Source organism: Aphanomyces astaci (assembly GCF_000520075.1).
Source record: "Aphanomyces astaci strain APO3 unplaced genomic scaffold supercont1.3, whole genome shotgun sequence".
NCBI classification, from domain to species: Eukaryota; Oomycota; class Saprolegniomycetes; order Saprolegniales; family Verrucalvaceae; genus Aphanomyces; species Aphanomyces astaci.
In genome coordinates, this window is record NW_009798266.1 from 846,132 (window position 1) to 870,451 (window position 24,320).

The 24,320-nt window shown below is 51.3% G+C and overlaps 4 protein-coding genes across 7 annotated transcripts; 1 reads left to right on the plus strand and 3 right to left on the minus strand.

Moving 5' to 3' along the window:
- Window positions 1-1,555: 1,555 nt before the first annotated feature.
- On the minus strand, window positions 1,556-3,637 carry H257_01859 (hypothetical protein). 4 transcript variants are annotated; one of them, XM_009825280.1, is made up of 12 exons: window positions 3,524-3,637; window positions 3,395-3,473; window positions 3,226-3,352; window positions 2,989-3,175; window positions 2,858-2,942; window positions 2,678-2,804; window positions 2,448-2,625; window positions 2,137-2,346; window positions 2,027-2,084; window positions 1,837-1,978; window positions 1,751-1,780; window positions 1,556-1,697 (listed from the first exon to the last, which is right to left on the minus strand). In XM_009825280.1, the coding sequence occupies exons 1-12, from the start codon at window positions 3,618-3,620 to the stop codon at window positions 1,632-1,634; spliced, it is 1,386 nt and encodes a 461-aa protein (XP_009823582.1). In that variant the 5' UTR covers window positions 3,621-3,637; the 3' UTR covers window positions 1,556-1,631. The 4 variants fall into 4 exon arrangements, with proteins under 4 accessions (XP_009823582.1, XP_009823579.1, XP_009823581.1 ...); XM_009825277.1 differs by having other exon boundaries at window positions 2,400-2,625; XM_009825279.1 differs by lacking the exons at window positions 1,556-1,697; window positions 1,751-1,780 and having other exon boundaries at window positions 1,801-1,978; window positions 2,027-2,346.
- A 982-nt stretch (window positions 3,638-4,619) lies between these two features.
- H257_01860 (hypothetical protein) lies at window positions 4,620-6,342 on the plus strand. The gene is made up of 2 exons (XM_009825281.1): window positions 4,620-5,317; window positions 5,368-6,342. Exons 1-2 carry the CDS (start codon window positions 4,670-4,672, stop codon window positions 5,971-5,973), a joined length of 1,254 nt encoding a protein of 417 aa, XP_009823583.1. The 5' UTR covers window positions 4,620-4,669; the 3' UTR covers window positions 5,974-6,342.
- Window positions 6,343-6,731: 389 nt separating this feature from the next.
- Window positions 6,732-15,615, minus strand: H257_01861 (hypothetical protein). The gene is made up of 32 exons (XM_009825282.1): window positions 15,433-15,615; window positions 15,300-15,384; window positions 15,109-15,247; window positions 14,939-15,053; window positions 14,663-14,887; window positions 14,386-14,622; window positions 14,124-14,339; window positions 13,904-14,071; window positions 13,769-13,853; window positions 13,562-13,694; window positions 13,326-13,515; window positions 13,174-13,258; window positions 13,001-13,124; window positions 12,472-12,943; window positions 12,224-12,418; window positions 12,000-12,176; window positions 11,869-11,953; window positions 11,680-11,800; window positions 11,439-11,628; window positions 11,299-11,386; window positions 11,127-11,247; window positions 10,923-11,076; window positions 10,775-10,870; window positions 9,891-10,675; window positions 9,147-9,840; window positions 9,015-9,099; window positions 8,828-8,966; window positions 8,579-8,774; window positions 8,443-8,524; window positions 8,242-8,383; window positions 7,164-8,190; window positions 6,732-7,108 (listed from the first exon to the last, which is right to left on the minus strand). Exons 1-32 carry the CDS (start codon window positions 15,596-15,598, stop codon window positions 6,765-6,767), a joined length of 7,161 nt encoding a protein of 2,386 aa, XP_009823584.1. The 5' UTR covers window positions 15,599-15,615; the 3' UTR covers window positions 6,732-6,764.
- Window positions 15,616-15,884: 269 nt separating this feature from the next.
- H257_01862 (hypothetical protein) lies at window positions 15,885-24,217 on the minus strand. The gene is made up of 37 exons (XM_009825283.1): window positions 24,034-24,217; window positions 23,902-23,980; window positions 23,713-23,854; window positions 23,541-23,667; window positions 23,361-23,492; window positions 23,226-23,310; window positions 23,037-23,169; window positions 22,577-22,980; window positions 22,379-22,517; window positions 21,935-22,325; window positions 21,764-21,874; window positions 21,615-21,699; window positions 21,414-21,552; window positions 21,170-21,362; window positions 21,037-21,121; window positions 20,828-20,969; window positions 20,678-20,774; window positions 20,494-20,604; window positions 20,359-20,443; window positions 20,189-20,309; window positions 19,972-20,143; window positions 19,841-19,925; window positions 19,660-19,795; window positions 19,136-19,610; window positions 18,985-19,075; window positions 18,808-18,925; window positions 18,417-18,759; window positions 18,278-18,368; window positions 18,106-18,211; window positions 17,702-18,056; window positions 17,550-17,631; window positions 17,340-17,481; window positions 17,145-17,259; window positions 16,471-17,095; window positions 16,273-16,414; window positions 16,195-16,224; window positions 15,885-16,115 (listed from the first exon to the last, which is right to left on the minus strand). The coding sequence occupies exons 1-37, from the start codon at window positions 24,188-24,190 to the stop codon at window positions 15,939-15,941; spliced, it is 6,243 nt and encodes a 2,080-aa protein (XP_009823585.1). The 5' UTR covers window positions 24,191-24,217; the 3' UTR covers window positions 15,885-15,938.
- Window positions 24,218-24,320: the final 103 nt, after the last annotated feature.

The following is a 24,320-nucleotide window of genomic DNA, read 5'->3' on the forward strand; positions in this document are numbered from 1 at the left end:
ATGCAGAAACTAGACCAGGAGGTTCAAGAGAGTATGGAAATGGGTGTAATATGCACACAGATAGAGGCATTGACCATATACAACGGCACCGAGGTTCATGACGACATTGTCGCTGCGCTTGGCTTGGTTCAATTGTCTGAATAAGAGAGTAACTTGTGGTTTGTAAAAATCCAAATATAAAAAACGAACATTCTTTCTTGGAAATTGGGTTTGTGAAATACGAACACTTATTATTGGACAGAGGTAGTAAGTTATCTTAAATTGGTTTTTTACGTTATGTACAAATCACCCGATGTCACACTAATTCGATGTTGAATTGGTCGAAGAGTGCATTTGATTGGCCACTTGGTTAGTGTACTGGGTTGGGTTTTGATTGGTCGATCGATTGTCTACCGATTTGGTGCTAGAATGTAATTACGCGCAGCATTAGTTAGTATTCATACTACGTGGTATTATTAATATTACTACGTACAGTAATCCTCTTAATAACTTAGCATTGTTTCTTTGCACTTGTTTTGGCGTCGGCTTTATGTGGCTAAAAGAGTGGTAAGCTTGCTGTACTGTACATCTCCTGTAGTAATATTAATATTAATAGTAACAGTGTTAAAAGTTTGATTTACTGTAAATACCTGGTGTTTTAGCTAATTCCCTGGGGTTTTATAGATGCCAAATATATACGTATAATAACTCTGAGCTACAATAATTAAATGTGATGCTGAAGGATCCAAAACCCCTTGGCTGTTATTTATATCACGTAGGACATGCAGATGACATGTAATAAGCGACGATACAAGAATATGGCGTGGTTTTCGACGATTGGCACATAATAGTATATCGCTGTAACGTTGCTCTCCGGCGCTTGTCCTCGATGTGTGTCATCTGCGATCAAAAGTTGTTCATGACGACCAATGAATTGTGCAATTTGCTCCAAAGAATAGCAGATATAACTTCGATTTGCTCTTTTCAAATGTGCAAAAGTGAGGGTGTTGCATACCACTTACCTAAAATTGCATTCTGTAACGATACGTGAAATCCTAAATCACGGCACGGATGATCTAAAACACTGGGGTCGATGTGATAAACACCCAGGTTTATGGTGTGAATTACCCACTGTAAAAAACACTATTAGGGGAAGTTCCACGTAGTTTTCAGAAATAGCATGAGCCAATCAAAATCGATTTACCTCGTTTTTTTGCACTAATTAGAAAAAGACGTCAAGGTCCTCTTTTTCTACTTTTGGTATAGTGAGTTGTGTAAAAAATGCACAAACAGAGGTAAAAAAGTAGTAGGAAACTGTATTAATACTTGGAACCAATTTTTCATTTGCTAAAAATATCTACTTGGAACAGGTCCTTACTACTGTACGTTATTAAAACTGAGTACTACAGTACGTAGTGCTAGCTAGTGTTTGTAATACTACTTCGTACTATTAATAGTAGTAAATAATAATATCGTTACTAACACTCTAAATAAGACTTCGAAGTACGTAGTAGTAGAATGCACTTTGTGGACTACTACTACGTGTTAATAGTAGTATTATTTACAGTTAACGATGCTCTAGTGGAGTACTATTAATATTAATATTAATAGTACTAGTATTAATGGATTGTTCAATAGGAAAACATCGTCTTTCAAAACACGCCACGCTTGTTATTGCGGTTTATGCGTTTGATGTTTATGTCCAAGTTCGAGTAGCTCTGCAAAAAATAAATTTACACGTGAGTAGTGGTTCAAACGTACAACAAGTTACCTGAATCTGCTCGTATTCGACATAATAATTCTACAAAGAAATACATAAACAATTGACTGTGAATCCAGACAAGGCATGTAGCGTACGTCGGCTTCCACGAGGGCGTTCCCCAGTGTTTCTTGGTCCGACACTTTGCTCTGGTCAAGCGCCGTGAAGATGGTTTCACGGAGCCTTGGTGCTTCAGGACACTTCCATGGCCGTAGCTGCGCCAATGTAAACGCACGACTCCTACGACCACTATCATGATATATCCTCTCCAATCAGCAGCTTACTAACCTCATCGTGTGGTACCCAAACGAGTACACGTCATACGTCAGGGTAGGCGAGTCTGGCTCTAGACAGTTCATATATATTGGAACTTTTCGTTTTCAAAACCAAGTGGTTACGTGGAGACCACAGGTGTGGGTTGCAAATATACACTGGCCACCACAGTTGGCCTCGGACGTGGGCCCAAGCCACCCCATTGCGGAAAAGCGGCGGAACTGGAGGGGGAAGCGATGTTTTTGGCTGGGGACTAATTGCAGGTCGTTTGGACGTGCCCATGACAGTTGCCAAGTGGGTTTTCTTGGAGTAGATGATCATCGCAGGTGGTGCTTCTACAGTGAATCAGTGACCGATTGCTTGTTTAAGGTCTTATATATGCTCTTACCCTCGACAGCTTTGCGCTTTCGCACAGAAAGAGTCGACATGTCCTTACCACTGCTTGCCATCGTGTCATTCTCGGCTTCGTCCTCGGTACTAACGTCGTCGTCGTCGTTGTCTTGGATTTGGTTGGGATCGATTTGGCTGGACGGCAATCGAAGCCACGAGACCTTGACTGTGTATGCATTATTCACAGCTAGCTTTTTCTGGTTTTGTTTCGCCGCTAGAAAACTCTACCAACAGCACATTTGATATGCATTCGATACATATAAATAATATCGGTACCTCGAGTCTTTGCATGGCGGTTGCAAGGAACGTGTTGCTTTCCCTTCTCGGGATACCTAGCAAGAGCTTGCTGTGTTCAGGGCCGCCCCACAGCAGCATCTTGGCATTTTCGCGCTTCCATAGCATGCTGAAACAACTCGTGAGTACGATTCAATTGTCCATCGAAATGGTCGGGCGTACATGTTGCATTCTCCGAACTTGTAGACCAGGTAGTACTTGTGTGGGTTCTTCTTGGCCAGCCGCAGCTGATCCTTCACGTGTGAACCTATGCAAACAGGTGGCGGCAACACTCTGCTGTATGAAGCACGTACTGGCTACGCCGCGCTTGGCACTCAAATGCGTAGGATCCAACACATAGGCTGGAGTCCATGACTTTGTTGCGTGCTTCAACCATGTGATCGTTCCTGGGGCGATATCCTGGGGCCACGCTGGAGGTTTCAAGGCCTGATTTACGTCGGACGGCGCCAAGAAGGGGAGGATGCCTGTGTCGACATAAACCTAACAATGGTTGCTGTCGTCGCCGTGCATAGCTCTTGTCTTGTCCGTACCTTGGCTTCGGTCATGGCTGTCGTGAATTGTAATAACATCTCGGCATCCGTGATGGTCTCGTGTCCACTAAAGGTGTTGTGTTCCGGACAAGCCCATTGCTTGACATCCCCTTTCGTCCTTGACGCACTACGCCCAGATGACAACGACAATCAAGAATGACCCACGTACAATGTGTATTGCCCCAAGTAGTACACCAGGACGCTCTTGGATTTCACAGCCACTTCCATGGCTGACTTGTGCTCGTTCTCTGGAGCACCCCAAGCTTAGTTCTACCTCATCACATGGCGTCGTACGTACGCAGATAGTGAAGATCTTCTTTGCGAAACATCTTAGTCTGGCAGATATACACGGGCCACCACAGGTGATTTGGCCTTCGCGCCCAACCAAGGTCCATGGCAACGATGGTTGCCGATATTCTGTTGTGCGCTTCGTGACTCTGATTGGGCTAAATGTTCTGAAACTGTGATTGGCTGATGAATTTGATTCGTTTTGCCACAGTACGTAATATTAATAATGTACCCCCTTTTGCGGTTAATTTCCAAAAATATCTGGTATATTTCGTGCAATCCCATTTAACTTCGTGGAGCTTCATTATATTTCGCGACATCGGCATTTAGTTTCGTGGGAACGTCGAAATCACTCATTATACTACGTAGTACACGTATTTCGTGGACTGCCAGTATATTTCGTGATTTGCTCAGATTCGCAAACATCCAATATATTTCGTGACGAGAACAATATATTTCGCATAAATGTCCATGTTTTCGGGTCTGTGGTCGAGGTGGTGAGCGTTTTGATACAAGCGGTTCAAATCAACTCCTACGACAATATCCACTACTCGGTATACTAGGTGGTATCAGAAACATACCTTGAATGACTTGGTCAGCAATATGCTTCAGATATTAATATTGTAAAACGTCTCCTCCTGAGGATGGCCGATCTGTAGACTTGCACCATACTTCAGTACTACCTAGTACGTATTACTTACTACTTCGAAGTATGAATAGTAATAGTATTTCTATTTCTATTCGAAGTTACGGATATAGAATAGAAACTCTTGCACTATCCGGAGGGTTTGTTCATTTTTTAGTGCTGGAAATTCGTATCGAATCCACAATACTACGTAGTACTACTACTGTATGTAGCAACCGGGTTCGAGTTCCAAGCTTAAATTTGTTTTTCCAACAACGACCAAGCCTTAGAGTAGCGAGCGACGGCAGACCATCCGCACCGCAGCGTAGCAGGCGGTGCCTTGGTAAGGAGTGAGTCCCAATCGTGCACTTCACCGAATGTCAAATCGATTCCTTTTGTGGGGAAACGAGGCCAGAACAAGTGTACTTTTACCTGGTGTTGTTTGTATTGCCAAAATAATTAATTACCTTAATTAGTCATTCCGAGGTGCGAGTTAGGACCTCTTGACGGCGTCGTACTTTCGAAATCGTCATGCGGGTTGCTGTGATTGGGGCGGGGCCGGCGGGCCTGGCGGCGCTGAAGGTGTTTCAAGATGTGGTAGGTGCAGACGACTTAGTTGCATTCGATTCTCAGGAGGACATTGGTGGCACGTGGTTGTACTCCGAGTCCAGCGAGTCGTGGTTTGCCAGCGCCGTGTACGCGAATCTTCGGACGAACCTCCCGCCCGAGCAAATGCAGTACCCGTCCATGGATTTCCCCGACGGCACGGACCAGTTCCCGCATCACTCCGTGGTCCACAAGTACCTCGTGGCATTTGCCGATCGGTTCAACCTCCGTCGCTTCATTCGACTCAACACGACCGTCGAAGGATGTTCGTTCAACGACGGGGTGTGGCTCCTGCGCCTCAGCGATGGAACCCAGCACGAGGCTGACAAGGTTATCCTTGCCAACGGTCACTTTCGCTTGCCACATTTCCCGCTTCACCTTGACATCGATCCGTCCATCGCGAGCTTTCACTCGAGACAGTACCGTCGGCCCGATGCATTCCATGGGAAAGTCGTCGTCCTTGTCGGCGCGGGTACATCGGCCTTTGACATTGCTCGGGAAATCGCCCCCCAAGCCGAACGAGTGTACATCAGCATGCGGGACGACTCGAGCGCCGGGGACTTGGGCGAAACGGTACATCGCCACGAACTATTCCCAACTCCAACATGACCATGCACACGTAGGTGGACCAGCTGCGTCCAACGCGGAAGGATGGGTCGTTGGCCGAGATTGTGGCCAAAGGGGCCCTTCGTCGCACTGGACCGGACGGACTAGTGCAATTTGAAGACGGATCGACCGTGTCGCATGTGCACACGATCATCTGGGCCACGGGGTTCGACTTTACCTTTCCGTTCATGCAACTTGGCGAGTCTTCAGAGAGCACCCAACTCGTGGATACCACAGGTGCTGCCGTGTACAATTTGTATCGGGAAATGATGTACATTCCAAACCCAACGTTGGCGATCCTTGGCGTGAACCACCGCATTTGGCCATTTCCGGTCTTCGAGTACCAGGCCACGTTGTTGTCGCTGTATTGGACCAAAGCACTGCCGCTGCCGACTCGATCCGACATGCGAGCGCACGAACAAGGAGAAGCCGCGCGTTGGGGGTACCTTCCTGGGTCCAAGGAGTCGCATCGGTTTGGTCCTGACCGCCAGTACGCCTACCTCTCCACCATCTACGACGACCTCGTGGCAACGCAGCCCGTCCCCAGCCTTCCGAAACCAATTTCAGACCCCGATCGGCGAGCCCAAATCTTGCGCGACCGAAAGCTGCACCTTGGGTATTGACGGTTGGTTCGAATGTTATGAAGATTTGAGTCAAGTCGGTTTCGATGTCGGCGGTACAACCAGTATGTAGTGGTTCCATCGACATACTAGTATGTATGTAGATGTTTGCATGAGTAGAATTTTAAATATAAGTCGTACAATAGGAAATTGGTTGTGAAAACATGCGGGGGTATGGATTTTATATATTTCACACGTGGACTACAGTACTTGTAGAAATTAGTTTTGAGAGGATGATTTGCATTTGTGTCAGGTATTTACAGTTTAACAGGTTTTATTTTGAGCGATATTTGAATAATACTAGTCAAATGTATATCGTTTAATAGATAACGTGTCCGGATAACTAAATTACACAGGATTATGTATTTTGAGGATATGTTTTGGAGCAAAGTGAAATGCTTTTGACCAGAACACGCGTGGATGGATGATTCAAAGCGTGAGAGTATAATTGTCGGATTCGCATCAAAATTCTGCACAATGAATACAAGATTTCATACATTTATTCAAAGAAACTCAAATCAAAACCCAAAAAGCGTCCTCGATGGTCTCGCGGACTGTTAGCAAGATATATTTCCTAAAAGCCACCTACAGAATGCCCCACGTGTAAATTATCAACAACAAAAACCCTCAAATACTTAATACACGTGTGAAAATGCTAATCCTCCGGTTTTACTGTTATTAATAGTATTAATACCTGGTCAAGTCACTAAGGTCCGACTCGGCACATGGCAAACTTCCCACTTAGAATAAGGCTGGAGGGATACACTATTTGAAACATTTCTGAACTATTTATATTATCTAGTTCTACCAGATTGTCGTCGAACTTCCGTGTCACGTTTGGATGCACTTCGACTTTTCGACGTGGAAGGTTTGTCCTCGTCACTGGATCGGACGTCGCGCACTCGCTTTTTATGGCTGCGAGGGGGTTTGGCTGGCTCGACATCGCTGTCGTCTGAATCGTCCAACACGATCAACTGGCGGCGTCGAGTGCTTCGAAAGGTGTCGTCAGCCGATGACTTTCGAGTCTTTCTAGCCGACAATGCATTGGCAGTCGCTTGCGTTGAATCGTCGTCCGCTTCCAGCTCTTCCCTCTGACTCGGAGGGGGACTGGCACTGTTCCGTAGGGTGTTTGGCTTAACTAAATAATCAAGAGATCAAAACTACTTGCCCTCCATACAAGAATGAGAAAGTACCCTTCATGAGGGTTGTGTTGTCCAGGCCATGGATCTTGTTGGGGCGTTTGCGACGTTGATTGGACAAAGAGACGACAGGAAGGTCATCCTCTTGAGACTGGTTGTCGTCGTCCACGTCGGCATCGGCGGCAGCATCCTCCTCGCTATTGTGGCCATTGTCGGAATCATCGGCCAGTTCCACTACATCGTTGAGCGTTTCCTCTTGGGCGTCATCATCCTCGCTCGATTGTTTGTCTTCGTCGCCCCCGCTTTGACCGTCGTCCTGATCTTCCACGTCGCCATCGGGCGGATCGTCTTCGCCTGGGTCGTCGTCGTTGGTAAAGTACTCTGCATCCTCCAGGTCCTCCAGGGCCTCCAGCTCATCTTGGTTGTCCGGCGCTTGTCCCTGGGAACCCTCCCAACTGCCGCCGCCGCCGTCCTCGTCGTCATCACTACGCACCGACGCAGCTTCGTCGTCCTTGTCAAACTCCTCACCAGAGTTAACGGGAGCCAACCCGTCGTCATTCGACACCTCACTGTCTTCAACTTGACTTTGCTCCTCGTCTTCAACGTCGTTCTCGAGGCTACGGGACCTTGCAATCGCATCCACACGAGTGTGTGCATTCTTTTTCGTGTCGGCTGCGGCAGTAGCGACCGTCGAGCAGTCGCCATCTTCCACGTCACTCATCGAAGACGTACTATGTACCGAGCTGTCGGGTTCGTCTTCTGATGAGGCACTGTTGTCGTCCCTGTCGTTCTCGGAATCACTGCTGTCAATAACGATAATGTCGTCGGCCAAGTCTTCGCTTGGCTTTGGTTGAGCAGGAGATTCCTTTTTTGATGGAGTGATTTGCTGCTTGGGCGTGTCTGCAATACTACTCTCTTTCCGCTTGGGTTGGACATGCACGATGTCTTCTACATCTGACACGGTGGCGTCGGAATCAGCGCCGCCACTTTCACTGTCGGAAGGAGGATCCAACAGGGGGTTCATGTCGGAAGGATGCATCTCCGGCAACACGCGACTGGCAGCGTCCACCGATAAGTACTCCTGACGACACATCCTGTGTTAGTTGTCCAAAGGGTTATAAAGAGGATGTACCTCCACTTCCGCCATCGCGACTTGAAATTCTGCCAAAATATCTGGTTTGATGTACAGCACAGAGCTCGACTGCCCCGTCAGGTACGAGTCGTGGTCGGGGCAGTTCCACGGTTTCAGGGAACCATCCATTTTGTACGTGCCACTACGACAACAACATGTCAGCGTGGTTCCCCAGTACCTAGTAGATTGCAAACGACATACAAGCAATGCGAGCCGAAGTAGTACACCAAGCGCGTATTGGGAGACGCCTTGGCTTCGTCAAGGTACTCGCAGTGATCGTCGCCTATCGAGTTGGAAGGGAATATAAGACCACGACGACGGCTAGTGCCTTATATACCCAGGAAATGCAAGTTTGCACGCAGCTTGGACGTATCACACACGTAGACTGGCATCCACGGGAACCCCTGAGAGATTGCCCACGCCATCGAATCCACAGGAACGGGAAGGACCTCCGGAGGCGGGAGAGTCGGATCGGTGTCGGACGCCACCATGTACGGCAACAGCCGTGTCGTCTTGTCCGCGGCCTCAAAGCACTAGCCATCATCAAATGATATTTTTGCGGAATGGGAATGCTGAAATACGATACCACTGCCTCTGCAATCGCATCCACGAGCTCCGCGGCCGTGTCGCCCTTGCATGCTGCCTTGGGGAACCCACTGAGAAACTTGGCATGTTCGTCGCAGTGCCAGGGGCGCAGCGCCGTGGCAGGCGTGGTGATCAGACCACTACGACCTCCATTAGACCACACATCCCAATCAAATCCAACGCCGTACAAGTTGTGCGTTCCAAAGTAATAAATGATGCAATAGTCGCCCGGTTTTTGCTTGGCTTTCTTGAGCGTCCTCTCGTGCCCGTTCCCTACAATCGCGTGACATTGTCAACAGGAAAGACATGGCAAGACATACCCAATAAATGCAGCTCCGAGCGCAACTTGAACGGGTTGAGTACATAGGCTGGGACCCACGGGTACCCCTTCAAGTACGCCCACACAATCGTGTCGTGGAGGGCAGACACCTTGGTCACTGGAACATCACTTGGTACGTTTGTAGGTGGTGCTGGGGTTGGTGGCACCGATACCACCGCTTTTCGGGTCACTGCAACTGGGGCGGCTGGGGGCACAGCCACTGCTTTTCGGGTCACTGGAACGGACGGTGCGGGGGGTTTCACGTGTTCAGGAGACGCTGTCACGATTGGTGGTTGGGGCACTTCCTTCTCAGGTAAAGCATCATCTTGGCTCAAATGTGGCCCAAATGCAAGTTGTGGCGGGGCGGGCAAAATGAATCGCTGTTTGGTCATCCGAGCCTTGTCCGCGTCCGACAATGTGATCGTCCGTGGTCCCAGAGTCTTTGCTGGTACCCCCTTGCGTTTCTTGACAGGGTGTCGCGCCGTATACGATGCCACCGACTCGTCCGACAACGTGTCGGAATCGTCTTCGACAACAATCACATGGGAAGCCTTCCGCTTCTTTCGCCCAGGACTTGCCTTCTTCAAGCCGACTTTTGCGATGGGGCTAGGGTCGGGTTGACGTGGAGATTCTGGGGCGAACACTTGATGCTCAAATGAATTGGACGCTGCATCGTCGTCGTTGGCCCCAGGCTCCTACACCGTACGTTTACTACTACTGTATTACGTTTGACAGGATCTCGCACCTCAACACTGGGGATGTCGACACCATCCGCCGTTGAAGCAACCAGAAGCGGACCTTGCGGGGCGACAGGTTCGATCGTCGCTGCTGCGGCCCCTTCCTCTCGAGTGGCAGAGATCGTCGATTGGTCTTCGTCTACATCGTCGTCCACTGCAAGAGTCCGTCCGAGAGCTCGACCAGGCCGGGGGTCTTCGGGGGGCCGCGAGGGGGCTGCTTTGACGACAGTCGCACGATGTTTCCCCTGTTTTTGTAGGGGCTCCAGATCGTCCTCGGTGAGTTGGCAGTGCGCGCATTGAAGCAGATGCAGCTTCATTTTCGGAATCTGGCTGACGACGCGTTCCGGAACCGGCACGTCCCGGTCGCCTCGATCGGCGTACGCTTGCCGACAGTACCGACACTCGATGAGTTTGTAGTTGTAGTACTTGCCCATGTGTTCTTCCCAAACGAAATGCTTCCACACATGCGCCGTGCGGGGAATCCCCACGGACGTGACAGGGCCGCGCGTTCGAGACCGAGAAGCGGGGGGATCCGGGGACGAAGTGGTCGTGATGCCTTGGGTGCGGGGGTACGAAGGGTGTTTTTCTGCAAACCAACTGGGCGACTTGGACCGTCCAAAGCCTTTGGTTTCCTTGGCGTATGCGACAGAGGCGCTACTTCGTCGTGGGGAGTCGTGGTCGCTGTGCTCCCACTCAGTGTCGCAGCTCTCGGGTTCTTCGTCGTCCGAGTCGTCTTCGAAACGGGATGAATCCGACGAGCTGCTCGACCCGTCCTCGTCTTGGCGCATCAAATCTACCACAAAACATATATATATATCCTTATATATATATATATATAATATATATATGTAAATATGTAAATATAGAACTCTTCCATCGCGTGCATGCTTACGTTTGAAAAACGAAGACACGTTGTCCCGATGCGTTCTCAACTCGAACGCCCGGCGTTCGTCTTTTGTGTCTTCTTGTTGTTCTGCACGCCAATAACCTAACATCGGAGGACGTTCAAAACCAACCAAAGGACCATCAAACCACCCTACTCTCTAAATGCGATGGCTGGGCCTCGTGGATGCCACCAATGGGTGGAGCTGCTGGGTGTGGCGGGACAAGAGCTTGCTCGACAGATGACACCGCCGTCGGGACCAGCTCAAACGGCAACTTGTGAAGATCGGTACGAAGTTCACGTGCAAAGTCCTGCTGGAAGGTCAGCTCTTGCTTATAACGTACAGTGAAACATGATGTACCTCCGCTTCAGCCAACGCTTTTGTGGCCATAACATCGTCCGTTGTCGAGATGGAGTCGATACATGTCTGGTGGTTAAAACCCAACCACCCATTTGTCAGCGCTAGTCGTTGCCGCAACCCACTACACCGTAATGTGAAGAAACCTTCCAATCATATATCATACAACACGCACAATCGACGGGTTCCAAAGAAGTACACGAGGACGTAGTACTCGGGCAGGTACGTTGCTATCCGCAGCAATCGGTCGTCTTGCTCCGTGCCTGCAATTCGTTTCAATTAGCGTCGATGCACGTTGTGATGGAATGTATGTACCCAAGCAGAACGCAGGGCCGATGGCGTCGGGGTCGCATAAATACACTGGCCACCACGTCGATCCAGACTCGAAGGACCACGCCACCGAAGAACAAACCACCGCAGGGGGAGGGGCGGTGGGGGGTATCCTCGAGAGGTTCACATCCCAGGGGGTGACGAACGGCACCGCTTCGTTGGACGTGTGACACGCCTATATAGGGGTGGAGAGTGTCACACATCCATCACTAGGCTTTTTGTTTACCTCGGCCTCGTGCAGCGCGTCGGCAAAGATGTCCACCGCGTGATCTTTCCCAGGGAACCGTGCAATACAATGCGAATGGTCGCGGGAGTTCCATAGTTTTAGCGGCAACGCTGTGACACCGCTATAAAATAGAGATGATTAATCACAGTGGCAATACCCAGCAAGCAGTGTCACAAATGTACAGCTTACAAAGTATGCCGTCCGAAATAGTACACCAGACGTAGCGTGGCTGCATGACGTCGAGCTTGGAGCAACAGTCCTCGGTGTCGAACGCCTACGATAGAGCACATGACCACCTTCGTTGTAGAAGTATCATCTACCCATGTAATGCAAATGGGAGCGAAGACGCCGGGGGTCGCAGCTGTACACTGGCCACCACGGGTGATGCTCTGACTTGCGCCCCCACGCCACCGAGTTCATGTCCACACACCAGTCGCCTTCTTCTACTAACACGGCTCCATCGTCGGTCTTGGCAGCACTGCGCATGGCTTCTATTTCTGTTACAAAGTCAACAAATCAGCAGAAGGCCAACTAGAACTACTACCTTGATCCTCGCATTGAATAGCTTCGATTGACGCCACAATGTCGTCCATGGCGTACTGGATGGACCGATGGGACTCGTCGGGCTCTTGCATGTCGTTGGCGTCCGAATCCTCTTGTAGTGTGGCTTCATGGGTCTCGTCAGTTTGGACCAAAGGCGTAGGTGTGTCAACCTCCTCGATCGCTTCACGTATGTCGTCTATGACAGCACATGCACGTCACCACATGGTAAAATAACTAGGCCCAACGTACTCGTGGCGGCGTGATACTGCGCGATGGCATCCACGAGGTTGTGGAGGACCTGGACGACCACCGCGTCAATGTGTTCGTTGGAGACTTGGACCTCCGTGGCATCCACTTGGTCACTCAGAAATGGCAACATGGGCGTCAAGCCGTGCTTCTCGTCGGCTGGTCTTTGAGGAGTTGGTGCGTTCATGATTTGATTCAACGCGTCCAAGTCGGTAGGCTTGAACCTCGTAGTGTGCATCGTCAGCACATCATACGGCGCTTTGTCCGCTGCCCCGTCGTCCAGCATGGCCTTTCGCGTAGGATTCGAAGACGGTCGATACAGTGCCAGCACAACTTGATGGGACGCAGGTACCACCGTCGCGCCATCCAAAAACGAATGCAGTTGCGGCGGCGGCGACGGCGACGACACGTCATCACTAGCTCCCACGAGCTTGCACAGCATGGTCCGGTGCCCTTCTTCGGCCACAAAAAACTCCTACACATATATATGTGTTGCCATTAAGCACCATTTTGTTTCCCGTTGATTTCGTACCTGGACTTGCTTGAGGGCGTCTTTCAAGCGATCTGTGACACTGGCGTCAACGTGCCCTTTGATAAACGACACATGCTCTGAACAAAACCACCGCTTGAGCAGGCTGTCGTCCGCGTAGAGTCCGCTACAAACACTGGTCACAACCTCGTCGCCGTTAGTAGTAGTAGTCGTACAAGTCGTGCATTCCAAAGTAGTACGCAATGCGGTTGTGGAATGGAAGGCCCGTGGCCACGCGGCAGTGCGGCAACTCGCCCGTGCCTACACGATACATGGTTAAGATATCAAAAACTCCTCAACAACTCGTGAGAGGGGTATTTATTATTACCCAAGTGAAACAAGTTCGAGCGAAGGGTCCGCGGGTCGCAGAGGAACACGGGCCACCACACTTCGTCTCGCTTTGCCCACGCCACCGCATTGAACTGCACTTGGGGCGGCGGGAGCACAGTCGTCGATGAAAGGTCGGACGCGTGCACGTACGGAATGTATTGATTGAGTGTTTGCGCACCGAGAAAGTTCTACCCCCCCCCATGATCAACTAGTCACAAGATGGAGCAAACACACCTGTGCTTGGTGGACCCCGTCGGCGAACACGTCGGCAAGGAATGGATGGGCGGTAAAGAGAGAGGTCGGGCCTTGGAGGAACGTGTCGTGTTCAGGGCACTGCCAACGCTTCATTTTCTTTTTCAACGAACAACTACAAGGAATATATATAGAACCATAGTGACGTGGTGAATGAATTGGGTCATGTTGATACACATCCAAGCGTACAATACGTATCGGCCAAACACAAACACAAGGCGAACGTCCTTTGGTTGCTTTCTCGCCTTCTTGAGCGGCGCGTCGTGGGCATGGCCTACGAAAATGTCATGTGATGCTCAAACACTTGTACTCGAGTCGTCATACCAAGGAAGTGCAGCACCGGCTTGACTTGGAATGGATCGAGAACGATCGCGGGCCACCACGACATGCCGTGGACATGCGCCCACACGATCGAATTGTTGGGAATGTCCACGGGGGGACTGCTGCTCACCTCGGCCAACGTCATGAGGTGGTTTGGGTACAATTGGGGCACTATGGTCTCGTGTGATCCAGTGAAAAACAAGCCAATTATCAACGGTCGTACCTGTAGGTGCGTTATCCAAGCCATCATGACGAAGTGTGAGCATGCCAGTTTGCTTTTCGTAGGCCCTTGGTGGAGTAGTAGTTGAACGTGACGTTGAGATGGCTTTATGGGGGCCAACATCTACTCGACCAAGCATGGATGATTCAACGGGCACTCGACTACTTGGGGGAGAGATTGCTGGGTTGTTGCCCTTCTTAGGCCCTTTCGGTCGAGCGGCTATTCCCAGCGTGAGAATACATCATATATTGAGGATACGTCGTACCTGTCTTCTTTGCAGCAGCGGCAGCAGGACGCTTGACTTCTTGGGAGGGCGGGAGCGGCAGCTTGGGTTTCCGAGTGGACCGCCCGTCCACTTGTTTGGGGGGTTTAGTGGGCGGTGTCTTGGCTTTTGCAGACTGGCGGGTCGGCTTCATCGTGTCTTGAGGGGATCGCAGCTGTTTTGCTGCGTCTGGGGCCGGCGGCAGACCTGGAACTCCCTTGTCTTGTGATGCACTTGAGTCTAAAGGGGAGTCAGCTACGAATGGGTAGGGCGCATCTACCTCGATCAAGCTGAGTTCTGGCCCGGGTTCTACGCAGAGGAATGGTAGGTTGCTCTTGAGGCGGCACCGTTGCTGACGTAGTTGGCGCGAGATTCTCCGGTCGACCAGTGATGGAACTGCCGCTTTGACCAAGACTTGACGGCTCGGGACCAGTATCATCCGTCAAGGCTCCAGAAGAATGGGACGAGCTGTGGACTTGATATGCGATAGGAAGTGGCGGCGGCGCTATGAGAGGCTGTGAGTATACATTTTCATGCTGTTGACAGCAACACGTACTGGACAGTATCGATGGAACTGGAGCTGGTACCACGGGTTGCTGGTCGTCGTAGTAAAAGTCCGACACTGTCATATTGGGCAACATTCGCGAACGGTTATCGGTGGCGAGAAAGGCCTATCGGTCGGATAAGTGGGTCTGGTAGATGCGGAAACGTGAACAACGAACGTACCTGAGCTTCAATCAACGCCTCCCGGAACGCCTCGACGACGTCCCGGCGATTCATGCATTCGTGCGGATACCCGTTGAGGAATCGCAGGTGGTCTGGGCACTGCCATGGTTTGATGTACTGTCCAAGCGACAAAAGCGAGCTGGACATGTCAAGATGATTAGTCGCCGACAACGTGTGTCGTGATCACTTACATGTTGTGGTAGCCAAAGTTGTACACCAAGCGATACACGTTCGGCCAGTCTCTCGCCTTCTTCAAGTGATGCTGATGCGAGTTACCTACCGATATTCGCATTAGATGTGGGTTATCGCAGGTGAAAGTTGTACCCAGCAGCTCCAAGTTCTCGCGCACTTGGTTCGGGTCGAACACATACACTGGCGACCACGGGTACCCTTCCAGCAGTGTCCACGCCACGCAATTGTACGGGATCTGCGCGTCTTCAGCCATCGCTGCCGGCGTCCAACTGCCGTGACTTTCAGATTTCTTTGACATTTAATACTTTGCCGGCGTGCATTGGTTGTGACAGGATCGAACTCGTTGTAGTATCTCCGCTAGTATGCCACTAAAAATCATACTAATAGTATCTTAGTGTTAATAGTACTACTAACCATACTATTAGTACTTCGAAGTGTTTCACAGGTATTAATAGTTCATATTAATATTAAACCGTACGAGAAGAATGAATGGCATTTCCCCTTCATCATTATTACTCGCTTTAAGGTTAAACTTAAAGGTAAACTTTCACGTACGTTAAAGTTAATGCTGATGTACTTACTGGTACTTCGAAGTAATACTACCTGTGCTTAAGCAATTAACCGAGTATTTTAGTTCCTTATCGAAAAAACGCGTCGAATTCGGGGTCGTCAAGTTCATTGCGGTGCACTACTCGACTAGTCGGCTTCGACGGGCTTTCTCGCTTGACCTGGTTTGGGGCGTTCGACTTGGCTTTTGACATTGCATCGGAGCTCGGGGCAAGCGACTTGACAGACGCGTACAGTGCATCGCGGTCCTATCCATGAGTATATATATATATATTCGTGGATATATCCTGTTTCGAAGTCGAGATATACTGTAGCAGTATGTATTACCAGCATCGTCTTGTGCGTGCAATAGAAATCCTAACCCATCGTAACCAGTTAACCCTTGTATTTCAAACCCATAAATACCTCGGCTTCTGCGATGCTTCGTTTGAAATCGTCCATCACCCGTTGGACGAAATGCTCACCGATCGCTGGGTTTTCCAAAAGCGTGCCGTGGTCAGGACCATTCCACGCGGCCAGTTGAATGTTGGCGCAGATGTGTTCGGCACTAGTCCATCGTAGTTAGTCATGCAACCATCTACTACTAGTAGTAGTAACTCTTACTAGGTGTGGGTGCCAAAGTAGTACAAGTGAACCGCTTCGACCAAATGTCCGCCCTTATCGGGGTTCTCGTCCTGGAAGAACGACCCGCAAACCAGCACAGGCCACCAAATCGCATCTTGCAGCAGCACCCACGCCACGCGTTGCGAAGGCAGCAATGCCGGCTTGACGTGGTCAGGGGGGTTGGCTTCGGGGGTCGAGTCTAGGGGTGCCAACGTATGTGCGATAGAGCTTCGAGGGGGGGTCGTTTGGAATAGTCGGATGGTCTCTTCAGACACAGCGTCGTGATTCATCGAAGTTGGAATGGTTGCAAGTGGTGCCACCGTATCGCATGCAAGTGGTGCCTCCGTATCGCATGCACGCTGACGACTTGTTGGTCGTCGATACGGTGGCCCTTGAATCGTCCACAGGTTCGTTGCATGTCGTTTCAAACGCACGAGGTTGTGCCACGTATGTTGACTTGGTCGTCGTTTCGCTGGAATGCGCGACTTCCCAACAGTACGAAACCCACGCTTGTTGTTGTTCTTTGTGCCTTGAGTCGTGTCTGCATACTCGTCGTCACGTTCACTGTCGTCGCCATCGTCGCTTGCTTCTTCATCACTTGGCGAAGGCAGGTGTGTATCCACGTCTTCTAGTCCATATATATATCAATGTATTGCACCTTTGCACGTAAGTACCCCTCTCGGAAGACGGCGGGTCGGCGTCCTCGTCTTCGGTGGCAGCGAGGTCCAAGTAGTCGGATCGAACCATGTACGGCAACAGTCGGTCGTCCAGATGACTTGATAAAAATGTCTATCAAATATATATATATATATATATATATATATATATATTTGACGGATATCTATGATATGATTAGAAGAATTGCAAACCCGGGCTTCTTTGACGGCCACCTCCAGCTCGACCCGAATGCGGTGCTTTTTACACTTTTCCTTTGGGAACCCGTTGGCAAATTTGTCGCTTTCGGGGCAATTCCACGGCTTTAACGTCGCGCTTGGATCTGGGTGAATCCCACTAGCATAAATAGAAAATATATAAATAAAATATAACTCGTCCACATGGACACTATAACAATCGCCTACAAGTCGTGGGTTCCAAAGTAGTAGACAATTCTCCACGACGGATGCTGCCGCGCTTGTTCCAAAATGGACACGTGGCCATCGCCTACGTGCGGTAGTACCTGGAATGTTATATATGTTTCACTCCAACAAGCAACATTTTGGTGTATGTGTACCCAAGTGGTGCAAATCTGGTTTCAACGTCAATGCATCCAGAATGTACACGGGCAGCCATGGAAACCCCCGAAGGATGCCCCATGCCACGGAATGGCAGGGAGGCGTGAAGGAACGGCCGCTGTCGACGGCGGGGACTTTGCTTCGGAGGACAGGAGCAGGGGGGGTTGGAGGGGCTGCAGGGGGGTGGACCCCTGTTGGGAGGACGGGCGATGGGGGCTGTCGGGGGAGCCGCCGCTCGGACGGATGCGTGCCGGCGGCATGTGGGGGGATGTTGTGGACGAGCCCATGTTGTGATGGCCGTTTCGACATGGTACTGCGTTGCAACCTAAAGACTTTTCCGCGCGCCAAGAAATCCTAGAAATGGAAACAGGTGACTTCTCGTGTAAGTCAACAAGGTTGGTACATTGGCTTCTTGAAGCGCTATCGCGACGGAGGCACCTCCAATGCGCACAAATTCTCGTCGCTCTGCACAAAGCCAAGGCGCAAGCCAGCCCTTTTCGCAAGTGGTACTAGAGTAGTTAGTGTGAGTACTAGACTAGTTAGTGTGAGTACATCAACTACAATTCTTCCCGTACACGGTGTGCAATCCAAAGCAGTACACGACCAACAGCGGGCGCCCATCTTGATGATGTACTGGCAGAACTGTTCTGTGGGGGCCAACCAGATCTACGCCAATCGTGAGACCAACCACCTCTCGAACTCAGGTACTTGTACCCGTGGACGGGAAGTGTAAAGGTGGCTTGTCCGGGTTCACCACGTACACGGGTCGCCACACATGCTGATGATTCATCCACATTACGTGGTCATAATACGACAATAAACCGTGGGGATCAGCAATCGGCGTCGATAGAGTCACTGCATGAGCATGTTGCGGGGGTGCTTCGGCAGCAGCGGCAATTGCAGGTGGAGCGTCCGTCGTCGAAGCATGTGCTGCTGGTGACGTTGCTTGGATCCTTTTTTGTGGGGCGGGGGGCTGCTGGTTGTTGTGTGTGGCAGCATCGTGTGGCCCCTGTGCAGCACCTTCACGGGTGCGTCCATGGTGCTTGGCTGCGTAGTTCTACATGACAGTGTTCCTAGACGATGTCTTTCACATAGAGTGTTTTACTTGAGCAAGGACGACGGCCCCATGGAGGTTTTGCTCTGTTTCGAACGACATGTGTCCCAACACGGCGTCATTTGCCGAGTACTCCCACGGCATGACTTGACACCGTAGAGCGGAGCCGCTACACCAGACACAATCAGACTGTCACAGCTTCGATTCGACTACCACATGGACAGTTACAAGATGTTGCGTCCAAAATAAAACACAAGGCGACGCTTAGCCGGGTCTTTGCGGGTCGCCCACTGAGGCTGGTACAGTTGCTGGCTGGGCGCTACGAAAACCAGACTCGCCACTTGATATCACGTTGAGAGTTCGTGGGGAATGATCGTACCCAGCAACTTGAGGTCTTCGGGAATATGGTCTGGGTCGCAAATATACACTGGCCACCACGGCAGCTTCGGTGCCCGGGCCCATCCGATGCAATCCACCAAATCGTACTGCGAGTGGGACGGTTCGGCAGCTCCGTCGTCATCCTGACCAATGGCATCGCTTTTTGTAGGTCGCCCGTCGTCGTCGCTCGTACGAATCGTCGACTGGTCCTCCGCTTCCTCAACCCGTTGAGCAGCATGGACAGTCGAAAGTGTGTCATTAACAGCAAATGCATGCGGTACAGGGGCTTCAACAAGTAGGGTCATGGCTGGCTCGATAGCAGATGATGTACGGATGGGGTACGAAGGTGCTGTGACCTGGTCGGGAAGGGTATTATTTGTAGCGGGATTGGGAACGCCCGATGGGCTCTCGACATGCAACGAAGGCGGTGGACTGTCCATAGCGCCTGGAACTGGTGAATCCATTGCCGTAAACGCCTACAGGACAGATGAGCACCACCCATTGAAAAATCAAAAACAACGTGACCTCGACTTCTTGCAGCGCAGCCAGCAGTTTAGATCGGACGTCCTCGTTTTCTAACGACGAAATCGCAGCCACAAACTTGGCGTGCATGGGGCAACGATACGGCACAATGCACTTGGCATGAGCTCTGACCATAGAACTACACGCGAGTTTTCTCATCCGAGTCATTCATGGCTCGACTTACTAGTCTCGGTAGCCAAAATTGAACACAACATGGTACGGGTTTCGAACCGACTTGAGCGCAGCTAGCATGTTGTCTGGCGGGCGTCCTGCAGTCTGGTCAACATGGGAGGTAGCACATAGAGACATGTGTACCAAATGCCTGAGGCCACGGCTGCTTTGGGTCGTACACTAGGCCAGGAGCCCAGACAGAATCCAAGCGGAAGTGCCACACCAGCGAAAGAGGAGGCGGGTCTTCTAGCGGGTTCAAGTCGGACGCCACCATATACGGCAGCAGCCGAGTGGCCTTGTCAGCCCCAGCATACTCCTACCCATGCTTTAACGATAGAATGCTGCTACATGAAGGCATTACATTGGCTTCCTGCAACGCTCTGGTGCTGGTTTGCCCATCTTGAACCTCCAGCATTCGGTTCGCTAATGCGTCTTGGTCGGGGCAGTTCCATCGTTTAACCGACTTGGTCGTTGCTAGTCCCCTATGACACGCTAAGAACGCCGTGCACACAGTCGTCATTGAATGTGTACAATGTATAGAGGCCGAAATAGTAGACCAGTCGACACTTGTCGGGGGTGGCAGTGGCATGTCGCAGCATTTGCATATCCACAGCACCTACAAACCCATTTCAATTTTGGACACTATAAACGTCCATGTGTATGTACCGAGAATGTGCAATGTAGGGCGAACGCAAGTCGGATCGCATACGTACACTGGCCACCACGAAAGGTATATCTTCACCCATCCCAGCGAATTCCACGGCACTACCACCACATCTACATATCGACTCCATGATTCCCCCAACACATACATGTATGAAGCCACCCCTTTTCTCGGCACATTTATTACCAGTACTCGTCGCGACTGGCTGCATGGGCTGGGCGGGGACGGCTACGGAGCCAAGCATGGGCAACCGGCGGGTCGCTTCGTCAGTGCCAAAGTACGCCTAGATCATACCCCTCTCATCAAACATGCATATAGCAAGCAAACGTTTCGTACGTTCATTTCAAGTTGGGCACGAGTGAGTTGATGGCCCACGTCGACATACGTTTTGGAAAACGCCACGTCTTTGCGGCCCTTGGCCAGGTTGGGGTTGTCGCCCTGCCACGACACCAATTCGGTCTTGACGTTCCGAACGCCTCTAACGAAACAGCAACACATAACACAATCATTTCCTTGTATACAATGAAGAAACACACAACGATTACAGCTCGTGAAGGCCAAAGACGTAGACCAGTCGATTCTCACACGGGTGCGTCTTGACCAACACAACCAAGTCCCCGTGCGTCCGTTCTATCCATCCTTTCTCGTGATGTTGACATATATCGCGTATGAACGTACCCCAGTCTTTGAGCTCGGGGGGCAACTTCAATGGATGCAATACACACGCAGGAAACCATATGGACGACGCCGTCATCGCCCATGCTTTGGCCCCGTAGCCAACGGTCGTGGGGGGCCTCGACATTGCCGACTTGATCGCGTTTAGTAGCATGAACGGCGTTGCCGTCGGCGCTCTCGTACTTGCCGCCCAGTCCTGCCAGGTTGACACGTGAATGATCATCCAGCATTTTTCGAGATTTCGGACCAAGGCTTCTTTTAGCGCCGCGGCAAACAACTTCGCCGCGATGATTTGTTGGGGAGGAGGATTCTCGTGAACGCGGCACAGCGCGTCGTGCTCGGGGCACTCCCATCGTTTGAGGTCGGTCGCAACTTCATGCAGAGAGCTACCAAAGTTCATTTGTGAATAATACCACATGCAAGCCATCATCGATTTGCATATGGTTACATGGTGTGTCGGCCAAAACTAAGCACCAGGCGCAGCGCGGTTCTGTATTGTTTGGCTTTGGCTACGCTGTACAACAGGCAATACCCTAGCGAAAACAACAATATGAGACATCGAAGCTAGCTCGGTCGTTATAGATAGGCACTAACTACCCATCGAATGGAGTTGGTGGGGGGTGTCATCCGGGTCACAAATGTACGCTGGCCACCACATGTAGCCCGTGCGGCTCCGCACCCACGCCAGCGATCGGAACGGAATTCCTCCTAGCCAGTGTCGCAGGTGTACATGTTGGTGGTTGTCGGATACAAGACCAGCATGCGCACCGTCGTCGCCGGCGTGCACTCGACGCGCCTTGGCTGAACACGACAAGGAGGCGCTTGGCACGAACTTGCTCTTCTGGAGAAAACTGGGGTCGTTGGATGATGCTTCCTCGGACAAGTCGATAACGTCATCTACAGCGGTAATCGCATCGTTCGGGCGTGGCTTTTTGAGGTGATCGGGAGGCGAAGCGGGTTGGTGACACTTCAGCGTCACGTCCGGGGGGTAGGTAGCCTTAGTCGGCGGATCTGATGGGCCGGTGGGAGGCGGAATGGTGTCGTTTCCTACAAGGGGCCGAGACGTCTCTGTAGTCGCCGCCTTTTCGCTAGTCTCATCGTCCTTGTCACATATTTGAATGAACGACAAGGTGGCGCTGGCGTCTCCTGCGGCAACCGTCTAACCAATCGCACCTTATAAGTCAATGCAACATGGGGGCGTCTTCGCTTTACCTTTGCAGTCTCGATGGCTTGTCGAAACGATGCCTGTCGTTGGTTGGAAAAATCGAGACTAGCGTCACCCTGTACATACGTGACGTGTTCTGGGCACTCCCAGCACTTCACCACGTCGTCGTGGGTGTTGCGGAGGCCACTAGACGTTGAATGAGGATGATTTATAAGGAAACAAACAGTAAATAAACGAGATCGTACAGCGTACGAGGCCCAAACAAGTATACGACGACGTAGTCTGCCGGATGGTCCATGGCTTTGCGCAGGAGTGTCTTGTACCAACCGGTCAAGTTTGGTAAGGCAGTTTGCACTTGAGCCGGGTCGCACACAATCGCTGGGATCCAGCCTTCTCCAGTGGTGAACGTCCACACCACTGACCCCGCGGCAAAGGGGGCGGTCAATGTTGGAGATGTAGAAGGCTGCTCCTCTACGGCATTCGCATCGTTCGTCGCGGTATCGCCTGGCGGTGCAGAGCCATGCTCCGATGGGATGTCGGACTTGACGGTAGCGTCAAGGATGGGAGTTGCACTCCCGTCGGTTGACTGGTTGCTCCAGGAACAAGGAAGCGGCAACTGTCTCGTGTTTGGGTTTGACCGAAGGAATTCCTACAACCAGGTATATATATGCATAAGGAATGTGCCCCTTGAGAGCATCAACCAACCTCGGCCTCTGCAGTCGCCACAACGGTAGCCGCCGATTGCACCGTGGACACTTGCGTAGGGCGGCATCCAGCGAGAAACTCGGCATGTTCAGGGCCCTTCCACGCCCTGAGGGCATGCACAGGTATCAACCCACTACACACCATCGCGCCAGCGTTCAATGAGGACGCCACAAGCAAATATTGTCGTACAGGTTGTGGTAGCCAAAGTAATACACCAAGCGATGGTCCAGCGAGTTGCACGTTGCGTTGTCGACTACCTGAGACTGGAATTCGCCTACAACGGTCGTGAAGGGGTGAGTGATGCTGAAGCGATCGAGTACGTACTCAAAGGTCGAAGTTCGAGAGGAATATTGGCCGGATCTACAACAAACACTGGCAGCCAAGGACGCCCCGCCAGTTTGGACCATGCGACGGTTCCAAATGTGGCCAATGGCCTTGGGACAGTGTTGGGGCATTCTGGAGACCTGATTGAGTCTAGGACGGGATGCAGACTGAAGTGCCCACCTGCGGGCTGCTGTGGCGAACCATGGTGCGTATCATGCGTTGGCGTAGATGGAGAAGGAAGAGGGGGAGCAGCAGCCTCCGCTGAACGTGGTAACGTGCGTTGGCTTTGATCGACCGAGAGGTAGTTCTATTCAACATGTGACCGTGTCGTCGCCGAGATGCATGTACAGACCTCGACGTCGTCCATGGCTTCGACAAAGTTTTCCCATACGCTCGACACGTCCATGGCTGCGGATGGAGCGCCTTGGAGAAACTGCCAGTGGTCCCGGCACTGCCACCGTTGAAGAGTGGCGTCGTCGCGCTCTCGCAGGTGCCTGTGGATGGTGAGTGGTACCGTGGATGCACAAAAATGGAGACGCACCATGTACGAAGACCGAAGTAAAACACGACGACGTCGCTGGGCGTTGTCGACTTGGCAGTGTCCACGAGTGGTGCGCCACCTACGCCAGCAATGACATCGGTCACATCCCACTCATCATCATCGTCGTCGTACCCAACGAGAGCAACTCATCCGTCGTCAAGACATTTGGATCAGCTATGTAAACAGGCCACCATGGCTTGGTGTCCATCAACGCGATCTGAGCCCACGCCGTGCACTGGAGTTGAGTCTCATGCATTGTGGGCGCCAACGGAGATCCTTGCTGCATCATGTCAAGCAGCAACAGCTAGGAAACCTGTGGAAATTAATAATTCAACAGGCGGGCATTTTGAACATGTTGAACAGGGCGACAGCTACAGTACTGTCTGTATGCATAGGATGGCGAATGTATGGCGAGCGGA